The sequence below is a fragment of the Lathyrus oleraceus genome, chromosome 3 (genome assembly GCF_024323335.1).
Source record: "Lathyrus oleraceus cultivar Zhongwan6 chromosome 3, CAAS_Psat_ZW6_1.0, whole genome shotgun sequence".
NCBI lineage: Eukaryota > Viridiplantae > Streptophyta > Magnoliopsida > Fabales > Fabaceae > Lathyrus > Lathyrus oleraceus.
The window spans coordinates 177,361,349-177,381,569 of record NC_066581.1 but is presented as its reverse complement, the minus strand read 5'-3'; the positions used below and the strand labels follow the sequence as shown (position 1 = coordinate 177,381,569).

At 35.4% G+C, this 20,221-nt stretch overlaps 1 protein-coding gene across 1 annotated transcript; it reads right to left on the bottom strand.

Moving 5' to 3' along the window:
* Positions 1-14,454: 14,454 nt before the first annotated feature.
* LOC127126098 (uncharacterized) lies at positions 14,455-17,612 on the bottom strand. Its single transcript, XM_051054950.1, has 5 exons — positions 17,376-17,612; positions 16,214-17,236; positions 15,951-16,039; positions 15,713-15,862; positions 14,455-14,812 (listed from the first exon to the last, which is right to left on the bottom strand). The coding sequence occupies exons 2-5, from the start codon at positions 17,229-17,231 to the stop codon at positions 14,489-14,491; spliced, it is 1,581 nt and encodes a 526-aa protein (XP_050910907.1). The 5' UTR covers positions 17,232-17,236; positions 17,376-17,612; the 3' UTR covers positions 14,455-14,488.
* Between the last annotated feature and the right edge of the window lie 2,609 nt (positions 17,613-20,221).

Sequence of the window (20,221 nt, the reverse complement as noted above, 5' to 3'; positions counted from 1 at the left end):
GTGAACATTCACAATGACAAAAGGATACTTAGGAGATCCTCAGTGCTCTCCCAAGGGTGGTATGATCCCCAACAGGGTAAGACATTTGTTCATATCCCTGGCATGACTGTATCTTCTTCTTCCAGAGCTCCTTTTATGGTTCATCCCCAAGTGGTATGCTTGTTGAGATGTTCACCACTCTCCCCTTCAGCGGAAGAGCGATCTTTTCTCCTCAGCAGGTGTGATTTCCTTGGTAAGTTTGGTACTTGGTGTTTGATCACCAGTTCCCCCTTATTTCCCTCAGATGGATTCCCCAGTAGAGTTGCTTTTGTGGCAGTTTCTGCCTGTGCAATGAACTTTTTTCCCCAGCCGGATTGACTGATGATTCATCCCCCAAAGATTTTGTGATTTCCTAGTATCTCTGATCCCCGGCATATCAGATACTCTTCGGTGAACCTGGCTTTCTCTCTTGAGATGTAGTACCGGATGTTTGTGTGCTTACTCCTTGGAGCTGTTTGTGTTAGAATGTCTGTTTGTCAGCATTCATCATACATAAATCACGCAATGTGCATATAACCTTCAAACATTTGGATATTCATATTGCATTTTTTGCCATATATCTTTTGTTTGTTATCCTCTGCTAGTTGGTAATACATTCCCCAAGCAGATGTCGGTGTCTGATCTCTCAATATAGAATCAGCCCCTTAAGTAGAAAGTGTTTATCTTTCCTTCTGCACTCCCCACTGAGTTATATCCTCGTGGAAGACGGTTGTTTTCGTTTCCCCCCAACACATATATTGGGATGGGTTTCCCTATTGAGTTATATCCTCATTAGGATGAGTCTCGATTCAGTTTGCCTTTTTGGTTTGATCCTAAATTGGCCCCTTGTGACTGTCTCTGGTGTTTCCCTGTGGTAATTGAATAATTGCCCATTAATCGACAATCATTCATCTTATCCCCAGCGGAGTTTGTGGTTTTCTATCCTTATACCGGTAGTTGTAAACCCTATTTTCCCCCCTTTGCAGAGTTAACCATTGTTGTTCATCCTAGTTGATGACGGTTACTCTTCTGTGGTTTTCTACCCAGTATCCGGTAGATGTAATCCCCTCTTTGACGGTTATCATTATCCAATATTCGGTATTGATATTCCCTCCTTCTTTTGGATAACTGCTCTGATTAAGCAATTTTATCCCCAACGGGTCCTCTTTCATTTACCGTTTTCCGGTGATGTTTGTTGCTCCCCTTGTTTGGTCATCATTATATACCTAGTTTTCGTATCCCGATGCCTTTCTCTTTCGGTCGACTTATCCTTTATTAACCCAGTAACCGGTTGTGGATAATCTTCCATGCGAGTATATTATCTATGTTCCGGCGGTAATAGATAATATATCTCATGCACTCTTTGGTCGAAGCCTTTTGTTCTTCCCCAGTTGAGTAAGATTCGTATCCCTGTTTTGGAATCGAATGTCCATCCCATGATCGAGTTTGCGTTCTGCCCTCTTTTTGGATGATGAGTGTTTTGGGAATATTCCCCAATTCACGCTTTGGTTGGTCACCTATTATATGCCCAGTAACCGGTATCCCTGGTGTTCCTTCCTTTTGCTCCCTATTATGACTTTGGTCCCCTGTGGAGTCAGATTTTCCTGAGTTGAGATATACCTTTTAGGTCTTCCTCAGATGATTTGGTTGATTGATATCTCTCACCCTTATACCGGTCTTAGATATTCATTCTTCCCGAGTTTGTTGTTCTCTCACCCTTATACCGGTGATCAGACCACATGTCTCATTGAGCTTGTTACCCAGTAACCGGTAACACCTCATCCCGCTGCTTCCCCAGGAGAGTATTTTTAGACATCCCCAGCAAGATATCTGTTGTGGATCGCCTTTTGCTGTGTTGGCATATTCCCCAACACATGCACCTTCGAGTCAGCTCGATGTCCTTCCATTAGGTTTACTCCCTTTGGGATTTTGTTCCCCAAGTTTCAAGTCGTGACCTGCTCACCCATTTTTTTTATTCTTCTTCTTATCCCTATGAGAGTCCCCAGAGTCTCTATCCCTAGTGAGTGTATTACTCCTATGGATTGTCAATTTCTCCGGATGTCTTTTCTTCTTTGTGGACACATATCCCCACAGAGTTTGTTTGTTTTGCATACATACATTTGCATTATGAGGTCTCTTAGGGACCAAAATTTGTCTCTTTGTTATTATTTAAGCCCATTCTACCTCGTCGAGACGAAGATTTTAACCTTCACTTCTCCGGCTAGAATGACCTTAAATAGGGGCATCTGTAAGACCCCAATTTTGTCCCTAAGATCCCTCATGGCATCATAACATTGCATTGCATAGCCTCAAGGATCATTGAGCATCTTGGATCCCTTTCCCTTTGGGTAGGGATCTCTTGTGAGTGGTTTGAGATCACCAAGCATGCTTGAATTGTATATCATTGCTTTTCTCATTTTGTTTACTAACCAAAAGCATAAAAATTTGTCACTAACATCTTTTGTTTGTAGCTTAAGCAATCACCAGGTCAAGAGCTTCAAGAAGATCCTTTGTGTAGAGATGAGGTATTTTCTTGGGATGAGGATCACATGATTATCATAAAGAGCTTACATGATCTAGGGTTTCATTTTGAAGAAATTTCACCAAGTGGTAGAGGCTCAAGTTAATCAAGACATTTCAAGGTCATCTAAGGACCAAAAGTCAACTGTGCAGCCAACTGAGTGCTATGAGGTGGGGAAATGAGTTGAGACACCTCAATCATGTTCAAATAGGGTCTATTCATCATTCTAAACATCCATCTTGAAGATTCAAAGGTCATGGCAAAAGTTACTAAAAATGGAAAATGACCTATAATTCAAAGTTTCCAAATTTGGCAAGTTTTGGTCCACTTTCAACTTGACTTGTCAATGTCAAAGAAGTCTCAAATGGATTTTGGTGAACATGAAAGTTGTAGATTTTTGTCCCCTCTTTCCAAAAAGTCCTAATTCATGTCCATATGATGAATGGTTGAGGAGTTATGGTCATTTGATCACAAAGTGTGCATGAAAATTCAAAATGGCGTAACTTTTGATGTAATGCTTCAAATTGGTTCATTCTTTTTGCAAAGTGCTTCTCATGTTCAAGGCATCTCAAAGTAACATCATTTGGCTCAATTGTGCAAAGGAATCATGGTCAAAGGTCACATTATTTCACACATGTTCATTTTGAAGTAAATCTTCACCATTCATTCTTGGCTTAAGATGCAAGCAAATTGATCCTCAAATCATGACCCTTGGTTGTTCTTGAGTGGATTAAAATCATAACATGGAGCTGATCACGTGTATTATGGGCACATGAGCTCATTTTGCATTTTTACAAATTGCTTCATATCTCACTAATCATGATTAATAAATGGAAAAGGCGATTAGCATTGTCATTAGCAAGGGATATAAATAGCAAAACCCTAATCATAACTGCAAGAACTAACATTTCAGATCAGAATTGAAGAAACTCTCTCAACTTTCTCTCTCTTCGATTTGCATTTTCCTCACGCAAACCTCAAAGATTCTTGCATATTCTTGATCCTCATCCTTCACTGATCAAGAATCATCATTTGTTTGGTGCAATACCTCAAGAATTCGAGCAGTTCATGTACATTCTCATGTTGATGGAATTTGGAAATTGAAGCATATTCAAGTGGTTTCAGCCATTGCTTTTTGCACAAAGCTTCAAAGGAAGTTCAAGGAGGTTGATCTGGAGCAGTAGAGCTTGAGAGATCGCGGTTTCAGAGGTCTTCATTTCCAGGTGATGCAATTTTCGATCTCTCCTTTTGCTGTTTTTTTATCATAGACTTGTAGATCGTATTGTGTAGATGATGAATATATGTTTAGAATTGAAATTGAGTGGGATTTGAGAATGTTATGTTGACTGGAATTTTGGATCTGGAAACTTCTTCGCTTCGATTTGCAAAACATAGGGAGAATTAGGATGATCCAATGTGAGATTTGGATCCAGCATGAGAAGACGAGTCGAACGGTATAGGACTCGTGAGATTCTGGAAATTTTTGTGGAGGCGCCACCGTGTGGCTCGCCGGAGAAGACGACCGGAGCTGTAGCTCTGGCGTCTGCGTGTGCTAGGGTTTTGCTGATGTTGGATCCAGGTGGCCGCATGCGTGGGAGAACGATTGGTTGAGATTGCTTTGACTGAAGCCACGCATGCGCTGACTGATGACTTGGGATGCTGAGTCAATTAGTGAAACGGTGCGTTTCATTGTTTAAACCTGGACCATTGATTGCAGATAGCGCGCCAGATCCTGTGGCTCATGATTTTTCTGGATTTATTTGAATATTTCTGTTTCCCTCCATTTTCCATGTTATTTCAATTATTTTGCTCATTTTGTTTAATTCATAAAAAATGCAAAAATGATCCAAATGAGTCCCAATTTTTTTTCATAGTTTTGTATTGGTGTCTACTTTTTTATGGTTCTAAATTCATGAGTTGTTGATGTCTGTATTTTTAGATGGGAATTTTTGAATCCATGTGGTGCCAAATTGATATAGTGTATTCAATGTGTTGTGAAATTCTCTATGTTGAACCTTCTGATCCAATTTTTTGCACACATGATATTCATACGTGACATGAATTTTTTGTCACTGGTTTGGAATTTTTCTCACATGTTATCATCATTTTTGACACATAGAGATAAATGTGACAATTTGTGTCATATTTTTGACATTGAATTGGTGCATTTTTGTTCACATAGCATTTGCATCATTCTGGATTTGATCTTTTGCATTTCGAACATTCATGGCGTGAGACACTTATACAAAAAATCTCAAAGTCATTGCATGCATTTCTGATTTGGTATGAATTTTCTAAGTTGGAAGCTCATTTTGTGCATATGTTTGGAGCTTTTGAAGCATTTGAATGATATTTGGAGTATGGTGGATCTTTGGCCATGGTGATTGGTGTTTAGGGGTTCATATGGTTCTGTTTGAGGCTTGTGATAATTTGATTCATCTCATGCCATTGTTTTTTTTATGCTTTGTTGTGTTGATTGTATGTATATAGACTAACTTTGTCTATTGTTTCAGGATTGGATACTCATCATTGATGGTTGGGTTTATTCTCTCCTTGTGAGATGCAAATGCATTGAGTACTAACCTATTTTTGTTTTGTAGGGTTTTAATTGATGTGATGAGCTCATTTGAGTGCTAGGGCACTTATGCATTGAATTGTGTAATTGCTAGAGGGTTTCACTGTTTGTCTGTTGGTTTTATGACTGAAGTACTAACAGTTTAGTCTTTGTACAGGTACCTTAGCTGCTTGCTTGCTTTAGCTCTTGCTTGAGCATTGGATTATGGTTGATACACCACTCAGGTAGTTAGCTTCTTACTTCATGTAGTCTGAAGTCCTGTCACCGTTTTGGCAAGCATTTTGCTGGCAAGTCCTCCTTCAGAGGCTCTGTTTGTGTTTGTTTAAAATTATGCTCAAAGACCTCCAAGAAGAGGCATCTGTTATATTTGATAAGACCTCCAAGAGAAGAGGCAATTGACGGATAAAAGGGATTAGTAGCTAATCCCCCGATCTTTGTCCAGAGTCTGTCAAGTGGAAAAGGATCCCACTTTATGGATCCCCACGCTTTCTTTGTCATGAGCTCACCCTGGCCATGGTTAAGAGCATGAGGTCTCATCCTCATTACCGATTTGATCAGCTTCACCCTAACGTTCAATGTTAGTGGTTAAGAGCTACAGATTACCCTTTATAGTTTGGCTTGTTTGTCGAGGTTGACATGACCCCTCTTGACTAAAGCCCACCCATTGTTTGAGCCTCTTATATGGATATAGTGTGTGATGTTTGTTTACTTGTGAGTTAAGTTCTTGTTAGAGACCTCAACTTAGGGATGTTGATTGCATGACAACTATTAGGCTCGAGTCTTAATCTCCCTATTAGTTTGTTGTTTCGCTGGTCTCTGGTTAGGAGAGTGTTTTACCCCATGGAACTTTTGATGTGTGTGCTCTTGAACTAGGAGTTTCCATTTGAGCTTAATTGGAGGATCATTACCATGTTCATCCAAGTGGAAGATACAAGATACACTGAGGATCTCTTATGAGACTTGTTTGATTGCTTATACTTTGTGCTTGCTTATTCCAAAGGATGGGAGCTACTTGAATCATCAATATGATCTCAAGAGAGGAACTCCTAGTGTGGTTTCATTTCTTATCCCTCATCTTTTTGTTTTCCTTAGGACTTAGCCCTTCTTCTTCATCTCTCCACTCTAACCCAAGCCAAAACCCTTTTTGTGCAAACATTTAACCTTTGTTTTCAACATTAGAAACCTAAGCCTTATGCTTTTGATTTTCAAACTTTCTTTTCATAACACTTATTTTGAATTGAACCTTTAAGTCAACTTTGACTACTTTTGTATATACTTATAATTGGTAAATATAACCCATTCAAATTTCCCTTTTGTGGTTCCAATGGCCACTTTCTTAATCAAAATTTTCCATAACCTTTAGCTATTAGGTTTGAGTTATCCTTGTGCTAGATGTAATACTCACCTATATCCTTAGTGATGGACAATGAGTATTCCATGCTTATTATAGGGTTAACCCCTCACTAGCATGTTGAAGCTATCCTCACATGGTGGATTTGTGGTTTGGTTGAGTTTTCTCCCTTTGATAACAAAAGACCTTAAGGCTTTTGGACCAATCAATTCACCAACTCATTTTGAGATTTTTACCCCGAACTACGAGGTTTTGATCCTAATCTTTTTATAAGATGGTACGTAGGCAATGGGTTTATCCATCCAAACACAAAATGTAAATAACTTGTACATTCTCTTCTCATCTCTTCAGTCATGTTTGCACAAATAAAATTTTCACAAGACAACAACCTTCACAAGTGTGAAAAGGGCTCCCTAGGAGTACCTAGGATGTTTTGGGTGCCTAACACCTTCCCATTGCATAACCAACCCCCTTACCCAGATCTCTGTTTCTTTTATTAGTTTTTGTTAAAACTATTATGTTTTTGTTCGCTTTCTAACCATTCCTTTGGATAAATAGAAGTGCGGTGGCGACTCGACTTGTATGATTTACCTTGGATTTAGTCAATATCTCTAATGGTAACGAATACCCCGCTACACAGAGTCGCCACTTAATTTTTGTAGCGGAAAATTCATGACCATTAAGCTATGTATAAACTTAACGTCAATAAAACCAGAGTCACCATCTTGATTTTATTGTTTCCAAAGGAAAAAGGGAAAAGTACGCCCAAAACTCAAAGATAAGAAGTTTTCAAATCAAAACTAATAAAATGCCAGAGATTACAGGTAAGGGGGTTGGTTACACAGAGGGAAGGTGTTAGCACCCAAAGTGTCCTAGGTACTCCTAGGGAGCCCTTTTTTATGTGTGTATGTGTTTTGGTGTAAAAGATGTTTGAGAAAAAATAGAGTGTGAGGATGAGAAAAGAATTCATTGACTATACTTTTGTGTTTGACAAGACTTTCAGACTTGTGCCTACGTACCAACATAAAAATGAGGGATCAAATCCTCGTAGTTTGTGGTATCAATTTCAAAATGAGTGGATTGCTTTTAATCAAAAGTAAAGTTTAAAAGAGGCACAAAGGGCCTAAAAGTTTGAAGGGTGTTAGTTCTTTTTGTCTTTTGAAATTTTAAGTCAATATGATTAGATTTATTTACAAGTTTGATTTAAGAAAAGAGTTTAAAAATACATTGGCATAAGGCCAAAGTTTCTACTTTGAAATAAGGTCTAAGTTTTGAAATCACAAGCAAAGAAAGTTTTTGAAAAAGGGGGAGAGATTTGAAATTTAAGAAGTGGGAGGAGATGAAGATGCTAATCCTAAGCATAAAATTAAAAGTTAAACCTGACCAATGGGATGCAATCCAACAGACAAGAATGTCATATAGAAAACCCACTTTCCCTTTGGACTTTGAATCAAGCAATTAGCAATATCAGACGTCATGAAGATCAAGGCATCAAATAAAGATGGCCACATCCAAGCAAGCAAATTCCATAGCTAGAAGTCTTCTTTGTCTTCCCATATATCAGATGAAATACTCCTCGATTAACTCAGAATAAGGCATTAGGCATGAGATCAAAATAACAGTTGCATCAAGACCATGTAGCAGATAAATTCAAGTGGATCTCAATACTTGCATCAGATGAAAGCTTAAATCACAATAACATGGTCTCAAAAATGTTGGCATTGTCCAAAAGTTCATATCAACACCAACAATCCACACAAACATTTTTTAGGGTTTTTGCTGTTTATTAGGTATTTGAAGGTCCTAAGACCATAAACATAAACAAAATACACAAACAAATATATACAATCACAATATATGGCTCAAATGAGCAAAGTGAAAATGACATAAACATAAACAAATTAAATGCTATGTAAATGACAAATGAATGGTAAATGACTTGAAATTAAATTGCATAAGGTAAAATGACTTAAAAGTAAAGCAATATTAATACAAGTTAGTCATTAGTTGATTAGATGTTAGTGATGTTTTGCTTTTCAATTGATTAAGTCATTCTTTGGAGAACACTCAACCATATATTCACAAGCATGGATCCTTGAACCAAGATATCTTCCAAAGAAAGGAAAAAAAGCTAAGTTTCCACACAATACCATGAAAGATGGGAGACTAACAATCTCACTTACTAGAATGATATGCCTTTAGGGTCAAATTTAGCTCTATGTTAAGTAATCATAATTGGACTTAAGTAGAAGTCACAACTATCTAAGGTTGGGTAATAAAAATTTAGGTGTTAATGCATGTTATAGATTTGGTATAATGAACAAAACTCCTAAAACATATCACACACTAAAAGAAAAAGATCAAAGGATGGACCTATCTCATCCATACTTGTATTGGTTCATCTAACACAAACTTATTGATCAACCAAATAACCTTAGGACCTTGAGATTTCATTGGTCAATGAAAGGGATGGGATAGAATGGGATTGAAGATGAAGAGGGAGGGGAGATGAGAGAAACACAAATTGGTCATGGAAGGAATTTTATCAAATTAAAAGCATTCATTCATTTTGGGAGATGAAATGTACATTTCATCAATCCCCTAAATCCAATGATTTTAATCCAACAAAAGTCAAATCAACCTTGACCAAGGCCCAATGACATAGTCAAACATCACAAGTCAATAAAAATGGCTCAACATGATTTCTATACAATAATCAATTAAAAATCAAATTAAAAATGCATTTAAATTAAATTTAGTTTGCTCAAAACCTAAAACCTCTTCAAAACACCAAATAAATGGCCAAGAGATTTATCCTATGTCAAACAAGGTCAAAGGACCTTAGACAAAAAATTTCATGATTTTTGAAAAGTCAGAAGTATTTTTAAACAATTAAAAATATGCACAAAAACAATTAACTCGTGAAAAATATCAAAACTAATCCAAAAAATAATTTTAATTCAGAAAATGAAAGAGGAAAATATTTAAAGATTTTTGGTGAAAGTCCCATATTTTTTGGATTAAAAATGAAATTAATATGAATTAATCAAAATAAGTGGATTAAATGAAAAATCAGAAAATAAAAAAAACAAGGACCGTCAGATCTCCCTCATTAATTGAGGTGGAAGATCTGATGGCCAAGTGCGCGCGTTCCATAATACACTGTAGCCAACGCGTCACAAACTTGGTATTTAAAACCAGAGGCTAAGATTGAAACAAATTAAATGGATCTCATGGCTGAGAGGCGTGACAACACACCATCGGAGCTAGGGCTCCGGTCTTCTTCTCCGGTGGACCTTACCGGACTGGTCCACTATCAACCATCACCAAAATGAAAAACAAAGACATGGATTTAAAGAAAAAATGCTCAAGAGCTCGAATCTGGCCTCAATTCTCTCCAATTCCAAGTATATAAAAAGATACAGGGATTTGAATTTTGAGGATCATGAACTGAGTTACTTCGATTTGACCTCGAAGCAACTCAATCTTCTTGCCTACATTGGTAGGACTTCAGCCAACCAAAAATCACAAAGAATAGTGAAGAATTGAGGGAGAATCGAATAGATGAAAATTCTGGAAAATTACCTTCGAGGGAGCTCCAACCTTGCTTGATCTTGATTCCAAATGTGCTTGGCTTTGTTTCAGAAGCTTGTAGGAAGTGATTAAGATCAGAAAATGGTCTAGACTCTTGGAGTGAAATCTATCCAAATAGTACCTCACATTGCACCCATGCGCAAGTCCTTCATCCTTTGGCCAAATGAGAAGATCTTGGACTTTTTGGAAAGCTGAGATCAAGGGGAACAACTTTCATGTTGAACACGTTTTCATTTAAAGCATGGATCATGATGAATTTTGAGGTGGAAGTTTGGGAAATCCAACATATTTCTGTTTCAATGTTCTCTCAGTTCTTGCTTCTTGACGTGACTCTGATCACCCACCTTCTAAAGAATGAAAAGCTTTTGAAGTTATGTTACGTAGCTGAAGATTCTGAAGATGTCAATACAGATAAATGAAGTTATCAAGGTTCTGACTGTAGATTCTGAAGATACTTAAGATCTCAAGCCAGACTACTGACTTGTCAAGGTTCTGACCAAAGATTCCGAAGTTTCTGAATCCAACTCTACGTTTCTTCATTTCATGTTTCATTAACTTTCATCAAAAGCCAATGAACTTGAAGATAAGATCAAATGGGAACGTGATCAAATAGTACATAGTATAAACTGAACATCCTTTCCACTACCTGATTTCATGGGCAAGGACAGTACTATACATCACACCTGTCACTAATTTTATGGGTAAAGGACAGAACGATGTATCACTCCTCTCCCATCCAACAGTGGACAACCGCTCTATGAGTTTTCCCTATTTTTCCCTCCAACAGTCTTCTTGTTATGCTATATAAGTGAGACTTGGAGACTTGAAGTAAAACGACCGGTGACACAATATTTTGACAAGCCTATTTCTTTGTGAAAAGCTATCATTTGTTTGTACATAATTTTTCTTTAAGTGTTGGTTATTTATTTGTGTAAAATTTGCTTGTGTAGAAGCAACTTGTAACACAAAATATTATTCAAACTGTTTGTTTGAGTCTTTAAGAAGGTTATCCTTGAGAAGACAAAGAAGGTTGTTCATCCTTAAGAAGACAAAGAAGGTTATTCTTTGTGATTATTATAATTTGTTGATTATAGTGGATTAAGTCCTTGTGTATAAGGAAAAACCACCTTGGCGGGTGGACTGGAGTAGCTTTAAGTTTCAATCAAACCAGGATAAAAATACTTGTGTTTTTATCTCTTTGATACTAACTTGTTAGTGGTGTTCTTTTTTTGGAAAAGCTTTTGCATGTAAAATCCAATTCAACCCCCCCTTTCTTGTGTTTTTCACACCTTCAAATTCAACATCATTTGATTCTATGATCACTTTTGCATTTAGGTCATATAACTTATATGCCTTACTATTTACTGCATACCTAATGAATACACATTCATAGGCTCTACTAGCGAGTTTAACTCGTTTCGGATCCGAAATTCTGACATAAGCCAGACAGCCCCCAGTTCTTAAACAAGACAAGTTTGGTTGTCTTTTCTTTAATATCTCATAAGAAGAGATCTTACTTTTTGACTTGGAAACTCTATTCAGGACATAGCAAACAGTCAATAAAATGTTCCCCCACTAGTGAGGTGCGGCACCAGAATTCATCATAATTGCAACAACAAGTTCAGTAAGAGTTATATTCTTTCTTTATGCTTTACCATTCATTTCAGAAGAATATGGAGCAGTCGTTTCATGTACAATTTCATGTTTACTATAAAAATCATTAAATAACCCAAAATTGTATTCAGTTCCCCTATGACTATGAAGTCTCTTGATCTTCTTACTAAGTTGATTCTCATTTTCAGTTACATACATCTTAAACATGTCAAGTTCTTCACTTTTATTCTTCAATAAGTACACATAAGTATAATCAGAACAATCGTCAATAAAGGTGATAAAATAACATTTACTATTTCTAGTTAAAGTTCCATCTAATTCGCATATATCAGAGTGTATAAGATCTAAGGGATCAGATTCTTTAATGATTGATTTATGTGAAGTCTTGGTTACTTTAGCTTGACTACAATATTCACATTTATTTGAATCATTGACATTTAATTTAGGGATTAGGCCTAAGTTGCTTGCATTAGAAATAACTCGCTTATTAACATGACAAAATCTAGCATGTGAAATATTAAAATCACACAAAGAGTAAACAGAAGAAGAAACTTTACCCAGTTCAACATTTAACTTAAACATGCCATCAGTGGCATACCCTTTTCCAACAAAAATACCATTATTAGTGGTGGTGTACAAATATGCCTCAATAGACTGACTAAACCCTTCCTTATTTAAAAGAAAACTAGAAACAAGATTCTTCCTAATTTTAGGAACATGCATGACGTCCTTCAAGATCATAGTCTTTCCTGAGGTGAAGTTCAACTCAACATCTCCAATTCCAACAACATTAGTGGTGTGAGCATCTCCCAATAACACGTTCTTATCTTCAGCATTTGTGTATTTCTTGAACATAGCACGATAATAATAGACATGACGTGAGGCGCCAGTGTCTATCCACCAACCATGTTGATTTCGGTGATCATAGTAATTAGTTGCTCATCAATCAGGTTAACCTGTGCATTATAGCCAACAGGTTTAGGCCTGCTCTTACATTTGTTAGCCATATGACCCAGTTTTCCATTATTAAAGCAAGTGAAGATCAAAGCGCTATTTCTCTGAGGTGGTGATTGTTATCTAGCAATCGGAGCATATGAGGTCCTTAAGGGATCCCCATTCTTAATTTGGTTCACAACATTGCGGTCCCGATTCTTTAATGGTTTTCCCGTAGGCTTCAAAACCGCACTGAATCTCTTGTTGTTGTTAGAAATAACTAAGATTTCATCTTTATGATCTTGTCTCCTAGCTTCCTCTTCAATTCAGAGGCGAATGATCAGACTCTCGATTGAAAACTCGTTTGTTTTGTGCCGAAGCAAATTTTTGAAATCTTTTCAACCAGGAGGCAGTTTGTCAATTATAACAGCAATCTGAAATTGTTCATCGAGGGGCATAACTTCAGTTATGATTTCATGGGCAATTTTTTGAATTTCGTGACTTTGAGCTTCCACATACCTTTAATCCACCATCTTATAGTTCAAGTAGCAGTTGACAACATATTTCTTTGCACCTGCTTCTTCAGTATCATATTTCTTCTGCAGAGCTTCCCATACTTGTTTAGCAGTCTTACAATTACTGTAGTATTCGTACAGATCGTCAGCAAGACTATTCAAAATGTGATTTTTGCAAAGATAGTCACTCTCATGCCATAAGCCGATTTCTTTCCTGACTTGTAAATTACTCACAGATTCATCAGTTTTAGTAATTCAATTTGAATCTGCAAAGTTCTTACCATTAATTTGTTCGAATGATCCAGAAGGAACAACAGGGATATCCTCATTCGGAATGTGGGCAACCTTCTTTAAAGTTAAGAAAATTTTCATCTTAGCTTGCCAACGTTTGAAGAGAGAACCCTCAAACTTGAATGGTTTGTCAGAGACAGTAGCAATCGCAGTAGTACCGATAATTTCCTCAGTAGTCATGGTAGTTAAAGGAACGTCTTAAAATTGTTGTTTTCGGTTTTGAAAATTTTTCCACAAAGAAAATTACTATGTCGCTTTCTTAAGACATTTCTTCGTAATGCCAATAATTATGCAATGCAGCCGAGTTTCGACGACGTCTCCATGATAAAATAACTCGTTCAATTTTATGATTATCACTTGCACCGTAATAAATCGTTCGAAGAAATACACATTCATATGGTTTTTAAACCACTCGTAGTATCTGAAAAAAATCAGTCATTAATGACACAATAAATCACTCGAAAAATAAAAAAGAATAGAAATAATTTGAGATGAATTGAATAAAGAGGGAGAAAGTATTTATGCAACAAAACTGAAAAACTAGGTTAAAGTTAAATTTTAATGAGTGACACATTATAATTATTAATTAATTAAAATTTTCACCTAATTAACGTAGGGATGACTCTTTTAAACTTACATCAAATTTTCCACCATAACCGATAGAGATCACTTAAATACAAGATTGGTAATTAATAGCCATAGCAGGTAGTAATTAATGGCCGTTGTGTTTTATTGTGGTAATTGCGAAAAGTTTTAAACTTTAAATGCTTTTGTGTATAGAATTTTGTTATACTTGTTTGGTTTACATTGGATTACAAACACTCTTCACTTGCGTGTTTTCAAGCTCACATATGGTAATTGATATAAATCAATAACTGCTACTAAAAACTTCTTTAAGGGTGAATTTTATATTTCAGCAATGTCTTAAAAAATTAGCTGATAACCGATAAATGATAGCTTATAATTTATAATTTATGATTGATAATCATCAACTATCAATTATCAGTCATCAATTACCACATTTCAGACGACGAACACAACAGAGACATAATTCATTATAAATAAATAACATAACACTACAAAATTATGAGCCGACATTGTTCATTTACTTCATCTTTTAGATGCTCATGAATAAAATTCCGCTCAAACCAACAACAACCATCGAAATCCAAAGTCCATCTTCCAGCGCCTATATAGAAATTGTGACGACAACTGAAAGTAATTTGTTTAAGCAAGGTTGCACTCCTCAATAGATGACTAGCTAACTCGATTACAGTTATGGAGCAAACACAACCATGTAACTCCACATACTTTAAATCCTTATGAATAAACCTGACATGTTCTCTTCTTTGCCTCTGAGATCCAACCATATGTGATGTTTTCGAATTTCCATTTCTAATCTGAAAATTGAGTAATAATCATAGTATTAAAATACATAATTTACATACATTTTAAAATTCCATCAGGCATATAAAAAAAATGCAGGACTTATTTATTATTTTAGTTTAAATAAGAGATTGTACATTGTTTTACAAAAGCAAACCGCTAGCTTATTTTAGAGAACTTAAAGTTTATAAACACTGTAAAATTAAAATAGAGTTGTTTGCTATTGTTCTTATCTCACGAGAAGGTTGAAATTAATTGTGCAAATTTCAACAAATTGGAGTAATATCTTTGCAACTATGTTACACATTCAATAAAATTCCCTTTATGACTCTAAAAGTTCTTAGAGTACATATCTATTTTATGCCCTTATAACTAAGGAACTTTCCAATTGAATTAAATTATAAATTCCTATTTCTATGATCTATAATACACATAAAAATAACAATTAGTTTTGAAATTTTATTTAGGTAGCTAAGAAAAGTTACAACCATTAGGTAATTAAGCATACTAAACTATCTATATGGGATTCTATCTACAAAATTATCTATTTATTTTCTAATAATAAAACAAATTAAGTTTCTAATAATCATAAATATTAAAAAAGGAAGAATGAAACTGTTCAAGTCAAGTTTAATCACATAAATTGAAAGTTTAATAACATAAATATTAAAAAAAAGGAAGAATGACTATTTCGAAAAAGGATAATGCTAATTTTTTACTTAAGAAAACTTGTTAAATCCATAAATTGAAAGTTCGAGATGAAAAATTTATAAATTATAAATTATAAATTTTTAACCAAATCAATGCACAATTTTTAAAACAAAGTTTTTATGTTTAACACAAAAATACTATCCATACAAAACGTAAACAGTAACATATTAAAAAAGAATGGACAGACAGGTTGAATAACTCACCGTTAGAGAAAGTTTTTGGAGATGCGGAGAAGCCATTGCAATATCTAAAATCCACAAGTAGTCCCTTTCAGGTTTATATGCTCCGACAATAAACAATTTCAATTGTCTAAGATTTTGAAATCGAACCAAATCCTTCCTTAACACGGATATCTGTTTACACCAGAAACTTGAAGTGAATTAAAAGCTATTATGACAAACATAAATATCTAGTAGCCTGTAAGGGTTTTGAGTGACTCACCTGTGAAAGGCCCAGATGCATAGTTAAATCCTCAAGCAGATGTAATCTTGCAATTGTACCAAAGTTATATACATTTTCCATTCTTGAACCTGCATCCCAAAAAACCTTCAATAACTTTGGAGCCCAAACAGAGATTATGGGGTTCATGATCGTGTGACTTCTATATTCAAAGGATGAGAGATTAAAAGCATCAATATCTATCTTATACGAACACCGACTCTCATAGAGACAATCAATAATTCTCAAATGACGCAATTTTGCACCACTAATTTTCATATCACACTTTATGTTGCACTCCTTAAAGGTGACATCTTGAAGTTGGAGACATTCAGAAAACAAATGAGTTATGACTTCACTTTGGAGACATTCACGGAGTCCATCGAACTCAATTGTTGTCACATTTCTCAGTCCAGAAAAATCAACAAGATTAGAAATGTTACCACATTTGTAGCTAAACTTGAATAACATATGAGACTTAATGTTCACCATGCGTAATGAACGGTCGTAGTTACAGTCAGAAGAAAATTCAATGGATAAGAGTTTTGATGCAATGATATCAATATTCCTCCATGAAATGATAGGCCCGCAGTTAATGTTCAAATGAAGCAATGATGGACTAGTTATTTTTAAGTCAGATAGGAACAGACATTGATTAAGAGAGAAGTTCTCAAGATGGATGCAGTTGAAAAAGAGATAATGAAGCATATTCTGCTTCACAGGAACTATAGTCAACACAAGAGTCCTCAAATTCTTCAATCCAGAAAATTCCATAGTTGCTGCTAGGTGGCAATTCTGTAGGTGCAGATATGTGAGAGAATTAGGGCCAGACAAGAAAGGAAATAAAAATTTGTAGGGCTGTATATTAAAATCAGTTTCACATGCGAAGAGCAGCTCAATACGATTGGCCCCTTTAAGAACTCCTTTGTGAATCAATCCATCAATGGCATAAGTATGATCGATACCTAATGGAAATTTTACTCGGATTGAACTTATCATGTCACCAGGATAAGTCTGCATGAAATTATACAAACTTGCGGCAAATTGAAATTGAATCTGTTGAAAGGGTGGAAGGGTTGTTGGTAACTCTGGAACTGTACTATAGTCAAACATGTTATGGAGATCAAAAGTAAGGTCCTTCCTTAATCCCCATTCGTGATACCATTGTTTGGACAAAGCACTCGTTTTTACCAAATTTTTCAAACTTAACAGGGAAAAGATATGCGATATAATACAATCTGGCAACTCAGTTGACTCACTATTGATTTTTTTCAGAGTATTCATTGTTGCTGCAAAGAGTAATGAACAAGTTTTAGAATTTGAATTAACAGCATAATCAATCAAATTTTCAGAAATTATTATTTTGTAAAATTTCATATTCCAATTAGAAGCTACAAAAGAAAATTGAGTTAGAGGAATGACACCTACCTTAGCGAACGACAAATTCTGGAAGCTGAACGAGAGAGGGGCTTTGTGTTGAGATAATGATTGTTATGAAGAATAAACCTTTATTATGGAGAAGACCCTGAATGTTAGTGTAGCTCTGTGACGCCAATCCAGGAGAAGTAGGATTCATATCTATCTAGAATTAGGGTTATTTAAAATCTTCATTATGTGTTTTCTGGGCTGGGCCTCTTTTGGCCTTCCACTGCCGGTTATTTAAAATCTTCATTATGTGTTTTTAAAAACTTTGGGAAACCTCTTCCTACCTTTATATATATATATATATATATATATATATATATATATATATATATATATATATATATATATATATATATATATATATATATATATATATATATATATATATATATATATATATATATATAACTTATGAAAATCCAAAATTATTCTTAATATCTTTGGAGATATATTTCCGAACACATTCAAAATCACACAAAAATATATATATTTTATGATATCGGAAGCTAGCGGAAATATACCTGAATGTATTGAACGCTCGAACATACAACAGAGTCGCCACAGAACTTTATTTATTCCCGAAGGAAAGAAAAAACATCGATAAAACCCGGAAGAAAGAGATATGTTGGGTAAAGAAGTCGGTTATGCAAGGGGAAAGTATTAGGATTCTTTACATTTATGGTACTCCATGGAACCGTTTTGATTGTTCTTGCTCGAATGAGTGTGATAACTAAATTTTACTCGCAAATGAATAGGGAAAAGGAAAATAAAGAAATAGATAAAATACTCGGTGAGGATTAGGGCCCTCATGCCTACGTATCCTCATAATGCAATGAGGAATTCAGAGCTCCGTAGTTCAAAGAACTAGTGGTGGGAGATGAAAAGAATTGTGATCAAGGTATGGTCTAAACCAAAGAATTATGTTGTTTGAACTCCAACAAGAGGTGAAATATGAATCAAAGAGTAAAACTGGTATGAACCAACTAGTGAGGGGCCTAAGGCCTAATGTCACTGTATTGGAATAACTGAAAACAAAGAGGATTGCCTATATACAACTGCAAAGTAAGTAACAATTATTAGACGATAGTACCGATCTAGAAGGGGGGTTGAATAAATCAGTTTTAAACTTTAGCCATTTTTTTAAAATGTTTTCAACGGTTGCGGAAGCACCCTAGATAGTAATCGTCAAAACGATTCGTTAATGGAAAAATCGGATATACGTGAAACTGAATGGAATTACTTAAGATAGAGAATATCAACCCCTATCTAAATCAATCGATTAACTACTATGATCCTTGATATCGTTACCTCTAATAATGCTTAACAAAATAAGAGATCAAGGAAAATATTACTAAGTTTGTGCGAAATTAATTTTGTCGAACACTTGGTGTGCACTTCACACCAAGTATCAATTTTACTCAAATTGAATTTGCAGAATTTTACTCAGTTGCAATCAAAGTGATTGCAACAATTTATCGAACAGTTTTTATGCACACCAATCAAGCGATATTAATTTTACGATTAATTTCATACAAAACGTAATTAATGTAGAATTTAAAGAGTTAAGAGATAGAGAGAACAAGACTGAATTTGTTGAGGCAGTTCTCATATCGTCCTTGCTTAGGGTACGTCTGCCCTCAATTCTAAATCTAAAATTGAGATATTTTTGTAACATGTTGTAAAGTCAATACAAGAGAACAAATGATCACCACCGATCAATCCCTAGAGTTGTTGTAGATCATATTTTATTCTCTCCCCTTGATTCGAGTTGAACCAAGTTCTTCAAGCACTTCGAACAAACCTCCGATTACGGCTACCTTATTGGAAGAACGCCTCGCTCTCCAAAACATCAGATTGGTTGATTTCGAACGCAAGTTGCTTGAACCCTAATTTTTCTTCAAAATTCTCTGTTTACCGCTACTTGTTTTACTGAACCTTCCGTTCTTCAAACTTTTCACTCGGCTGAATCTACGAAGCAAAGGTTAGTGCAAAAAACCCCAATTCTTGGAGGACAAAACCTCAAGGGTTTTATTCAAGAAAAACCCACACAAAGTCTCAATCCAAACTAAGATAATCCAATCTTATTTAAATGTTATCATAGTTGCAATGCACAATGCTCAACAAAGATTATTATGTGTGATTATTGAGAAATGCAATGAAGAATGAAGATGATGAGCACTTTGGTGTATATCTTTCACTTTTCTTGTTCCAATGTTGAAGAAGAGACATTTGAATATTTATATGATGCATGGACAAATAACTAACATAACATAAATATTTTGCAAAGTTACACAACAAAAAATTAAGTAAAACAGGAAATGAGTCGACTCAAACAGGGGATGAGTCGACTCAAACAGAGTTTATTTTAGGGTTGAGTCGACCTATGAGTCAACCTGTTCGGACCCGTGGCAATATGGTTCAACTGAAAGTGGGAAGTAAGTAGACGTAAGGGGTGGATGAGTCGACTTACTCAGGTTTTCCAGGAATGAGTCAACCTGTGACTCGACCTGTTCGGACCCGAAGATTTTGCTCCGAGTCATGAGTCGACTCATAGAGCTTAAACTTCCAAAAATGAGTTTTGCAACATATTTTGACCAATTTAAACCGATCTCCTATGAACCTAGGATATTTACTATGATTAAGTGCATGATTTACATATAAGATATGCTCATATATGCTTGGACACACGGAACCTATATTTTGAACATGTTAAAGGATGAATACTTTCTATGCTATGATGATATTATCCAAAGACACGTTGTGGGTAACTGGAGAGGTTTGACATCATTAAAATAAGGACTAGGCATATTTTCCCTCACAAGGATATGTTCGTCTAACCAAGAAGATGA